Source organism: Zeus faber (assembly GCF_960531495.2).
Source record: "Zeus faber genome assembly, chromosome: 11".
NCBI lineage: Eukaryota > Metazoa > Chordata > Actinopteri > Zeiformes > Zeidae > Zeus > Zeus faber.
Genome location: NC_137205.1, coordinates 30,556,120 through 30,568,619, shown reverse-complemented (window position 1 = coordinate 30,568,619; position 12,500 = coordinate 30,556,120). Strand labels below are relative to the sequence as shown.

General features: G+C 43.9%; 1 protein-coding gene across 1 annotated transcript in view; it reads right to left on the bottom strand.

Moving 5' to 3' along the window:
• baiap2l1b (BAR/IMD domain containing adaptor protein 2 like 1b) overlaps window positions 1-12,500 on the bottom strand; it is a 52,296-nt gene that overhangs the window by 19,129 nt on the left and 20,667 nt on the right. The window contains exons 6-9 of the mRNA XM_080010138.1: window positions 12,133-12,267; window positions 2,120-2,272; window positions 1,524-1,679; window positions 860-968 (exon numbers count right to left, since the gene is read on the bottom strand). Coding sequence (XP_079866264.1) covers window positions 860-968; window positions 1,524-1,679; window positions 2,120-2,272; window positions 12,133-12,267 — 553 coding nt within the window. The remainder of the gene's footprint in view (window positions 1-859; window positions 969-1,523; window positions 1,680-2,119; window positions 2,273-12,132; window positions 12,268-12,500) is intronic.

Below are 12,500 nucleotides of genomic sequence, written 5' to 3'. Positions count from 1 at the left end.
GAGGGATCGACTTTGGCTCTACAAACGTTCGGTTTGGCTGAAACCCCGGAGCAGCTTGTTTGTTCTGAACCGAAAACGCTGCTCCCGTTCCTCGGCTGCAGCATTTCCCAAAACGCGGAGGCTCCTGCCGTCAACAAACTGAGATGTGTTTGAGTTCCTCTGCAAGCTCTGCATGGTGCCTGTGTCGGTCCGTCTGGGGTTCAAACGCCTTTCAAAGTAACTCATACAAAGAGTAGGAAAGTACTTTTGGATTACTTTTATCTGAGCAATCCAAAAGTACTCAGGTTCTGAAGGTGAACTACAACGATCAAAATATTTTTCACTTTATTCAGAATCAATCTTTTCTGTCTCCTTTCTTGCCTTCGTTTCATACTTATTTGCTAATCAATGGGAATGAATGGGAGTTTAAAAGGTAATTTATAGTGTTTGCAACGTGTGAAAAAAACCCCCCAAAAAACACATAATTCATTCATATAAAAGGAGATTTGTCAAAAGCAAATACGGTGAAATCCAAGGTCAAGGTTAATAACGTCATTATTCTTTTATACGTGACGTAATTTATACTCTGTTAATACTCTGTTTAATTCCAGTAAAAAATGTCACCTCCGGTCGTAGTGTCGGACCGAGACTTGTCGCAAGAGCTGGAAAAGGTAAACGCACCCGGAGCCTCGGGGAAGTCCTGCAGCACAGAGGAGGCGGAGCTTATCACAGCGTTTCCCCATAGGGATGAGCGGACTTCCTGTTTGTTCTTGTCTTTAGTCGGATTCGGTGTCAAGTAAGTTCTACGCTCACTCTCATACGCAAACTATGTGTGTATAAGTACATGCTTACACACACACACACGCACACACACAGGTACCTGAGTGTCTGTCTGTGCCGTTGCTGTGGTTCTGGGGGAACATGTCCACCAGGGGGCTGGTCTGTGACTTGAGGGGCGGAGCCGGGGACTCCTGGCCCACAGAGAGGTTCTGAGCGGGCGAGAGTGAGGACAGGGTGACTCACACCGTACAACCCAACTTACTTGACTTATCGCATGCATGGAATCACATTCTGTATATACTGTATATTTGCCTATTTTTTAATTTGGATATTTTTTGTGTATTAAGCAAAGTTTTGTATATTTGGCTATATTTGGTTTTAAGTTTGGATATTTTTGGGATATTTAACAATTATTTTTATATTTGCCACTTTAGTTGTTTTTATTTGGATATGTTTTGTATATCTAGCTCTTTTTTTGTTTGTAAATTTTTTGTACAGTTGTGAATTTTTCTGTTTTGTTTTATTTGACTGTTTTCCTTTCTTTTATTTGGCTATTTTTTGTTCATTTGGTCGTTTTATTATTATTTTTTCAAGTCTGCGCAGCGATGCAATAATCTTCACCACTACGAGTCCCTTGTACATGTCAATGTACTTGCCCAAAAAAAAAGACTGACAGAAGTGTTGGTGAAATAAGCTCAACAGGCACAGTGTTAGTGGACTTATTGACCACCTCACACCACGTCCATCCCTCTCCTCCCCCTCACCAGGCTGTGGCGTGACGGCGCCGGCGAGGGCAGCGGCATGACGGGGACGTGCGTCCTCAGCCGCTCGATCATGGACAGGACGCCCTCCGGGAGGTCGGTGGCATCGGTGCACTGCTGTTGCCATGACGACAGGCTCTCCCTCAGCAGCTCCCTGGCCTGGGGGGTCATATATCATAACATTATAAAGTCATAAAGTTATAATATCCTACTACGGACGGACAGGCGACAGGCTCTTCCTTAGCAGTTCCCTGCCCCGGAGGATCACATAATTAGTTATAATATCATAAGTTATAATATCATTAAGTTATAATATCATAAAAAAAAAGGATTTGCCGAAGATGCAAAAAATATCGATATCATATGACAATAGAAAATAGCCAAATATACAGAAAATAGTCCAATAAAAAACAAAATATAGCCAAATATGCAAAAAACTTGATATAATAATAATAATAATAATAATAATAATAATAATAATAATAATAATGATAATAATGATAATAGAAAAACAAAGTACATGAAATAACCAAATACCAACAAAAATAGCCAAATATACAGCGACGGACGGTCAGACAGACGGTCAGACAGACAGGCACCTTGTCGTGGAAGGCGGCCGTCTGGTGGGTGAGGCTGCAGTGCTTGTCGACCAGGAAGCAGAAGCGTCTCTTCTCCTCCAGCAGAGCTTCTCTGCAGCTGTCGGCCATAAACCTCTGCATGTCCACCTGCCGGCTGGACAGAGTCTCCAGGCACTGCACACACACACACACACACACACACACACACACACACACACACACACACACACACACACACACACACACACACACACACACACACACACACACACACACAGGATTCATTTTATTATTCACATTTTTTTGTTTACTGTTAATTTTTAAGTTAATTGTAAATTGCCATTTCCTTTTATTTTCACAAGTTATTATGAGTTATTATGATAATAACCTATTGTTATTGGACAATTGCTGTTATTATGATTTTTTTATGATTATTATTAATAAAATGCACCTATTGAGAAACAAGTGTTTTTCTTTACTAATCAAGACTCAATAATCTAACAATGGCACAGCCGTCAGTGCTGAAAAGAAAATAATGTTTATATCGAAAATCAAATCATGACCTTAAAATCAAAAGTTCAATCAAATCGTGGATTTGGAGAACTGTGACACCCTTTATATCTAGCCACCCATCCATCCATCCATCCATCTATCCATCCATCAATCTATCTGTATATCCATTCATTTCAAATGATTTATTCCAGCAGTGTGTCTTCCTAAACACACACCAGCCACAATAACCCACAATTCCATCCCCTTATCTCCTCTCATCCATGTGTGTATCTCAACAAACCAACCAGACTCTTTGACCACTGACCGGCGTGTGTGTGTGTGTGTGTGTGTGTGTGTGTGTGTGTGTCCGTCCCCTAATCTCCCTCAAACAGCAACACGGATGCTAAGCTACAGTGTAAAGGCAGATTGAATTGTCTCTGTTGCCTTTATGAATGAACAGTGGACAAAGGGACCTCTGTGTGTGTGTGTGTGTGTGTGTGTGTGTGTGTGTGTGTGTGTGTGTGTGTGTGTGTGTGTGTGTGTGTGTGTGTGTGTGTGTGTGTGTGTGTGTGTGTGTGTGTGTTCGCCCGTGTGCAAGTGCGTGCGTGTTTTATCTAGACGGACACCCGGGTACGATGAAAGGCCCAGCTGGGTAAAAAAACAAACAAAATTAATGACTTTTTACGAGTATACGTGTGTGTGTGTGTGTGTGTGTGTGTCTGTGTGTGTGTGTGTGTGTGTGTGTGTGTGTGTGTTTGTGTCTCTGTGTTCGAGACACCTCCCTGAATATTAAAGGATAGGTCTCATCATTTATATTTATATGCAGAGAACAACCTGCTCAATGCTTTACTGTTGATAAACTTACCACTCTGCTGGAGCGTCTCGTTGTGCTTCAGAGCATTCCAACAGGGCAAATGATTAAGAATTAAAAAATAAAACAAGATACTTCTCCAGGAAGCTCACCATATGAGTTGGAAAGAAAATAAAATTTTCACAAACCGTGCATTTTATCATGTTTTGAGGCTTTTATTAACCCCTTTGGCCACATCTGTGCTAAGGCAGAGACTAGAAACAGGAAGTTGCGTCGCTTCCTACTGGCCAACATTACACTCTGGATGTACTGCGGCAGTTACTAAAAGTGTTTTTTAAATAAAATGAGACATTACTGTTATTCACAACATGTAAAAAAAAAAATATATAATAAAAATAAATAAATAAATATATATATAAAGAGGGAATTTCCTGTTTTCAAAAAGGTGATTTGACCTGTTTTTTTAAGTGTTAATGGTTTGCCCCATTCAAGATTCAAGATTCAAGAGGTTTATTCATCACATACATATACTGTACACACTTTCCTACATATATGCAGTGAAATATCTTTGCAACCGCCCAGACATTATGCACAATAGTTACGAAACCGAACATAACAGCTAATCTAATTCCTACCTAGGAAGCCCAGTGAGGAGCTGCAGCAGAGTGGTGAGTTTCTCAACAGTAAAGCCTTCAGCCTGTTGTGTTATCAACAATTATAAATGATATAACAGACATTTAAATGAGGCCTGGGTTGAAAAATAGACCAATTCCTTTACTCCTACTTTACATACATGACATTACGTGACACTTTTGTCTAAATCAACTCACAATAATCACATTGAGTCGCTCGTATCAAACCAACTATATCATATGAGAGGCGTCCTCATCCTCCGTCATGACTCCTCTGTGTGTTTTCCGGGGAATCTTCCTTCCATTCCCAAAAGAAGAACCTCGTCCTGAGACAAACAAAGCTGTTCTGTCTTGTCCGTCCAGACAAACTCCATGACCCTCTTCAATCGACGCTGTCACACTCCCAGCAGCCCATAATATTACAGATAGGTGACCTTTGGGATTTTTATCACACACACACACACACACACACACACACACACACACACACACACACACACACACACACACACACAGCGACTGAGAGAGCCCCTGTTATTCATGGTGCCTTTTTTTTGTCTCGTTCAATAAGGTAATGGAGAGGATCTTGGCACAGGGACGGAGCGGAGTCGCCTGTAGGAAGCACTGCCCTGCACCCACACCCACACACCCGCACCCACACCCACACACCCGCACACACACACACACCCGCACACACACACACACACACACACACACACACACACACACACACACCCAGGAAAGCACACAATCCACGGCGACCGCGTGGGCACACCCACTTCTCCGGTGGGATCGTGGGGCAGGGGATGTCGCCGCTTCGTGCTCTTTGAATTGTGCTGAAAAGACAATTTGGAAGTGGGTGTTGAAAACCGGGACATTTTGGTGTTTTACTGACATCTGTGGGGACTCTGGACACAGCGCTCCAAACCGGGACGTCTGGTCGCCGTCACCTCGTCAGTACATCCTGGTTGTCAGGACCAGAGCGCGACTTAATGATATTTGCAATTATCAACAGAAGTGCTGAATATGAAGCTGTAACATAACATTTGAATGTGTGCTTCGCCAAAACCTCCTCGGTAGCATAAAATAAAGATTTTTTTTTTGTATTTCCGTTGTTTTTCTTTTTTTTTTTTTTTATTTCATTCAGGAATGTGTCTGAGGACACGTTTCCATTTTTCTGTTTTTTTGCTAAAATATTGAAGTTAAATAACGTTGTTCACTTCGGCAATAAATAAATGGTCTCAATCTCAGTTTCGGTACTAGACCATAATTCGACATTGATGTTGAAAGAAATTAAACAAACAGCTGTTTTACGCAGTAATTTAATAGGAACAGTAGAAAGGATGTTACCGAACAGGAAGTCTTCAGCAGGAAGCTCATATGTACAGCAGACAAACACAGACGGTAACGGAGTAGAGGTTTTCCTCCGTGACCCAAGAAGAATTAAGCAGAGAACACAACCTCATGTATCAGAGTTATTCATCAATAAATAATCAATCCCAAAATAATCCATCACCAAGTGCAGACCCCCCGTAACCCCGTAACACCACGGTGGGTGCAGGACACGCTTTGCTCCATCCCATAAACTGAGAGTGTGATTGACGCTGAAACGCCGAGGTCAGGCAGCACAGAAACACACTGAATGTGACGCAACATGAACCTTGTTACCGGAGCAGCCTGGGGCTCCCAAACTCAAGATTCAAGATTTTTATTTGTCACATACGCAGGAGGAACTTCCAGCGAGAGACATGTGGCAGTGCTTTTTAATTTGAGGACAGGTAGTAATCAGGCACGTTGTCACTTTTAGAATGAACACAACGGGCGTGTCCTTCTCTCCCTCCTCCTCTGTCTCAGAAAATAATGTGAAGCCTGGCGCGGCCCAGCGTTACCCACAATGCAATCTCTTAAAGCGACAGGCCCCATATCTAACAACCTGAGAGTTTGATACCATCAGTAAATGACAGGTTCACAGTAAGGTGGGCGTGGTTCCTTCAGTAAGGTGGGCGTGGTTCCTCCAGTAAGGTGGGCGTGGTTCCTTCAGTAAGGCGGGCGTGGTTCCTCCAGTAAGGCGGGTGTGGTTCCTCCAGTAAGGTGGCTGTGGTTCCTCCAGTAAGGTGGCTGTGGTTTCTACAGTAAGGTGGCTGTGGTTCCTACAGTAAGGTGGGTGTGGTTCCTACAGTAAGGTGGGTGTGGTTCCTACAGATTGTTGGCTGTGGTTCCTACAGTAAGGTGGCTGTTATTCCTACAGTAAAGTGGGTGTGGTTCCTCCAGTAAGGTGGCTGTGGTTCCTTCAGTAAGGTGGCTGTGGTTTCTACAGTAAGGTGGCTGTGGTTCCTCCAGTAAGGCGGGCGTGGTTCCTCCAGTAAGGTGGCTGTGGTTTCTACAGTAAGGTGGCTGTGGTTCCTACAGTAAGGTGGCTGTGGTTCCTACAGTAAGGTGGCTGTGGTTCCTACAGATTGTTGGCTGTGGTTCCTACAGTAAGGTGGCTGTTATTCCTACAGTAAAGTGGGTGTGGTTCCTCCAGTAAGGTGGCTGTGGTTCCTACAGTAAGGTGGCTGTGGTTCCTACAGATTGTTGGCTGTGGTTCCTACAGTAAGGTGGCTGTTATTCCTACAGTAAAGTGGGTGTGGTTCCTCCAGTAAGGTGGCTGTGGTTCCTTCAGTAAGGTGGCTGTGGTTTCTACAGTAAGGTGGCTGTGGTTCCTACAGTAAGGTGGGTGTGGTTCCTACAGATTGTTGGCTGTGGTTCCTTCAGTAAGGTGGCTGTGGTTTCTACAGTAAGGTGGCTGTTATTCCTACAGTAAAGTGGGTGTGGTTCCTCCAGTAAGGTGGCTGTGGTTCCTCCAGTAAGGTGGCTGTGGTTTCTACAGTAAGGTGAGTGTGGTTCCTCCATTAAGGCGGGCCTGGCTCCTACAGTAAGGTGGATGTGGTTTCTACAGTAGGGCAGGTGTGGTTCCTCCAGTAAGGCGGGCGACTAGGTGGAGACATACACGGCCATGTCATGACCATGTGCCAAGCTGACAAGGAGCTGGATTTTTGATGAAGTAGTCGACCTCGTTGATATGGATGCTAATGCTAATGCTAACGCTAGCCACTTTATTCTAAATTCTGCTACTTCTCGTCCACTTTCACACACGAACCAAACACAAATGACTCGAGTCGGGCGTCGCTTCCTCAAACCGTTGAACTGAGTCAAAACGCTCGACTCACGCCGCCGTTCATTCATGGATTTAAAATATCATAATTATATTGTATATTATGGTCCCCGCTCTCCACAGCCTGCCCGGTGTGATGACGAGCGGTGCGGGGATCTCCGGACCGAGTTTCCCCGGACGTACAGGCCAACACACAATCCCGCGTGCGACTTGAGTTTTTCCCTTCGCAAAACACCCGCCCCGCCAGGCAAACGAAACGTGTGGAATGTCATCTCACACGTTCCTTCCCGTGTCGCTCCAGTTCTACACGTTTCAACGCTGCGCCTGGAGCGTTGCTGTGGACAACCTGTCTTTAGAACCAGCACCAAGCACGGAGGAGAACGCTGCAGATACATGACACATATCATACAGTACATATACTGTATATATATGGAGAAACAACTTTTCCTTTCCTTGCTTTTCCTCGCTGATACTTGGGGTAAATCTTTGAAGCCTCGTCACGTCCTGCTTCCTCAGATCAGCTCTGACACCTTGTCTTCAGAAACAGAGAAATCCAATCTCACCGTCTTTGCCGTTTCCATGACAGATTTTCGGCAGACTTTGAAGTGTTCAGGGTGGGGCGCATCGTTTGCCGCTGTGAGCCTCCGTCTGCACGGGGACCCACACCCTGAGTGTCTGGCAGCCCGTCTGTCTGACAGCCCGTCTGTCTGAACGCTGTCAAACGCTCGACACTACAAAGCCGACCTCATATCAGAGGAGGGAACACTCCGTTTTTACACCAAAATGAGCGGTTATACCCTGGTTTTTTAAACGAGCCAGGCGTGTCGGGGTTTCCAGTGTGATTGGAAAACAAACATTAGAGGAGACAGCAACTTGAAAGAAACAACGACAGAAAAGTGTCAAACTCGGAGAAAAAAAACAAAACGGCCTCATCACCCATCGAGACTGGGGTCCCTTCGTTCCGACGAAAGAGACGTTCAGAAGAACCGGATCGTTCGTGAACGATCCCAACACCACATTAGAAGCAGCGCAGAGGGTCCGTGGCCGCGCCCACGCACCGCTCCCTGGTGGCGAGGAGCGTCCGGAACTTCAACGCGCATCGCGTCGCGCGGGTAAATGGGCCGAAACCTTTGGGTCGACCTGGGCGTCCTGTTCACATCAGAGCCGATCGGAGCTGGAGCCAATAAAAACCCTCGTCTATCGCAGGGTCATCTGAGCCGGGTCTGGGACCGGGTGTAACCTTTCCCACTGATGACGAAGGCCGGTGGTAGCGGGTGTTACCGGGTAAACAAAGAGACACATTGCTACTGTAAGGACTTTATCAAGTAAGGACTTTAAGAAGTGAGGACTTTATGAACTGGGGACTTCATGAAATGAGAACTTTAGGAAGTGAGGAGTTCATGAAGTGAGGACTATATAAAGTGAGGACATATGAAGTGAGGACTATATGAAGTGAGGACTTCATGAAATGAGGAGTATATGAAGTGAGGACTATATGAAGTGAGGACTTCATGAAATGAGGAGTATATGAAGTGAGGACTATATGAAGTGAGGACATATGAAGTGAGGACTATATGAAGTGAGGACATATGAAGTGAGGACTATATGAAGTGAGGACTTCATGAAATGAGGAGTATATGAAGTGAGGACTATATGAAGTGAGGACATATGAAGTGAGGACTATATGAAGTGAGGACATATGAAGTGAGGACATATGAAGTGAGGACTATATGAAGTGAGGACATATGAAGTGAGGACAATATCAAGTGAGGACATATGAAGTGAGGACAAATGAAGTGAGGACTATATGAAGTGAGGACATATGAAGTGAAGAGTATATGAAGTGAGGACTATATGAAGTGAGGACAAATGAAGTGAGGACTATATGAAGTGAGGACATATGAAGTGAGGACATATGAAGTGAGGACTATATGAAGTGAGGACATATGAAGTGAGGACATATGAAGTGAGGACTATATGAAGTGAGGACATATGAAGTGAGGACTATATGAAGTGAGGACATATGAAGTGAAGAGTATATGAAGTGAGGACTATATGAAGTGAGGACTATATGAAGTGAGGACTATATGAAGTGAGGACAAATGAAGTGAGGACTATATGAAGTGAGGAGTATATGAAGTGAGGACATATGACTTCATGAAGTGAGGACTATATGAACTGAGAACTTTATGGAGTGATGACCTTATGAAGTGAGGACTTCAAGAAGTGAGGACTATATGAAGTGAGGACTCTTTTAAGTGAGGACTTTATAAACTGAAGACTTTATGAAGTGAGGACTTTTCAAAGTGAGGACCTCAAGAAGTGAGGAATTCAAGAAATGAAGACTTCATGAAGTGAGGACTTCAAGTGTGAACTGAAGGTCAACACGGATGTGGATTAAAACGCGTTAGTGCAAACGCTGACTCAACGCTTTCCTGTTTGTCTTGGTGTTTCCTCTCACACTCCTTCTGGAACCATGGGGGAAAAAATGTCTCAACCACAAACACAAGGATTACACCACCTGCCGCTGCACCACAATGTGGCATAAGCCCCAAATAAGAGTACACACACACACACACACACACACGCGCGCGCACACACAAACACACACACGCAGTGTTGGGGAAGGTACTTTTAAAGCATACCTTTGTAAGCAACCAATTACTTCACACTGGAAGAAGTTTAACTACAGCAGAGCTACCCGACGGAGGAATCCAGTTTGGTAAAGTAAAGCTACCCAGAAAAAGAAGTTCAAACTACTTTGTAAAAAACAAATCATCAAACCGACAAGGTACGTGCGATACGAAATGATAACAAAATATACAAATACAAAAGGAAGGTCACATGCCAGCAAAAAATGCCAGTCGTTGAGTTGAGTGCAAAAAGTGGCCTCACCCCACTGTACGATGTGGATACCTTATCCAAACCACCGCAAACTGTCCAGCAAAGTCAATGTTTCTACAGCACGCTGACTCCCAAATGTGCTCTTAGATTTGTCTTTGACGTCTTTGCAGTAGAGAGTGTGTTTGCTCTGGGCTCGCAGAGCTGCCCAGTGAAAGTCGAGGTTTTGTCTGTGGAGCCGCTTGGTGTCATGTACGACGACGCGGTGGCAGTGTGAGCCCTGACCACGCCCGCCCCTCTTGGCACTTGCTGCCAAGTGTGCGACCACGGCATGGCCTGGCAGTGCCTTCACAGTGCTCAGGATGAAAGAAAAAGGGGGTCAGAGGTGGTTCAAGCGATGGTAAAATTCAGATTTATATTATATTATATTATATTAAGGAATTCTTTTCCCTTGATCGCCCGAAAAAGTTTGTCGTTTCAGTAGTGAACTACACAAAAAAATGGCGAAAAAATAATTTCACTACTTGAATCATTGCATGCAAATATGAATGGAGCGGAACTACCAGCAACTACTGCAAAGTGTAGTAAAACACCACACGCACACACACACACACACACACACACACACACACACACACATACACATACACATACACATACACACACACACACACACACACACACACACACACACACACACACACACACCCGTCAGACAGGCTGTGTGACTCAATCTGCGTCGGCCGTGGGTGTGAACTCGAGCTCGTTGGCTTCAGAATAAAAATCCCACTCAACATGTTGAGCAGCGCTGGCTTTTCGGAGCCGTCGCGCCCACTAGGAAGTAGGAAGTCCCCGAAAAATAATGAGAACGACTTGGTGTCCTGCAAGGGATCAATCTTCATTCATTCATTCATTCATTCAGAATCAGGTCTCATTGGACCGAAAAAACAAACTAAAATGTTGATCAATCTACGTTCGGACAAAAAACAGCAACAACAACAAACAATCCAAAGCCCACGCTGACTGGATGGACCAGTATCTCAGCAGGTTTAGTGTATATGTGTGTGTGTGTGTGTGTGTGTGTGTGTGTGGGTGCGCGTGTTTTTCCGTTACACAGCCCAAATCTTACACTCGCAGCTTTGCTGGATTTAAAGAACTGAAAAGTGGAGGAACGGAGAGAAATAAAAGGGAGGAAATAATTTACTATTTTAATTATTTGCAGTGCAAACACAAGCCCAAAACCAGCTACTGCCTTTCATCATATGATTATATAAAAAACAAAATTAAATACATTCTAATAAAAAAATATAAAAAAAATGGTACACAAAAAACAACAACATTAATACATACTTGGAATTACAATTACTATATATTTAGAATATACATAAAATAAAATACAAATATTTAAAAAAATATATACAAGAGAAATGAGAGTAATGTGTCTTTCATGTCAAATCCACAGTTTTTAGGATGGCTGCTCTGCTTCAACCAAGGGATTTGGGGTTTAAATTCAAAGATTACACATATAATAATAACAATAAAAATAATAATAATAATACTGATAAAATCTGAATTTTTAACTTTGCCAGATTTGTAATGGCCACTTATATTTTATTTATTTATTTATTTTTATTGGTAATTTTGTGGTTTATTGTATATTGCCATTTTGTTTTTCTATTTTTATTGTTACTTAAATTTTAACTTTATGATCTTTATTTCATATGATTGTCTATATTTGATGTCAGTTGCTGTGGTACTGCAACTTCGCTCTGGAGATGAATAAAGTATCCGTCCATCCATCCATCCATCCATCCATCCATCCATCCATCTATCTGACAGATACGTACTTGAATTTAATTTGTTTTAATAACCTCCATTATTTTTAAATTGAACCCTGTGTTTTCCTGCAGCAGAAGAAAAGAAACCAAAACAAACAGAGAAACAGAAACAGAAACAAAAACAAAAACAGAAACAGAAACAGAAACAGAAACAGAAACAGAGCAGCTCCTGCATCACAACCGACACACAGTGTCTCAGGTGTCAGTGTGTGTGTGTGTGTGTGTGTGTGTGTGTGCGTGTGTGTGTGTGTGTGTGTGTGTCCCACCTCACTCTCCTTGCTCTCGTACTTGCTGGCGTTCTTGCCCTGGCTCTTCCTTCGCAGCTTCTTCAGGTCGGACTGGGATCGCTCCAGAGAGTCCTGCTTCATCCGGTTCTCCACCTGGTAGCGCTTGTAGGTGGCCTGGACGGGAGCAAAAACCATCAGCCTCCCAGTATGGTCTACTGGGATACTGGGATACTGGGGACTGGGAGTCTAGGGACCGGGGGACTGGGGACTGGGATGCTGGGTATTGGAGGCTGTGGACTGGGATGCTGGGATACTGAGGACTGGGATGCTGGGATACTGAGGACTCGGGGACTGGGATGCTGGGATACTGTGGACTGGGATGCTGGGATACTGAGGACTGGGATGCT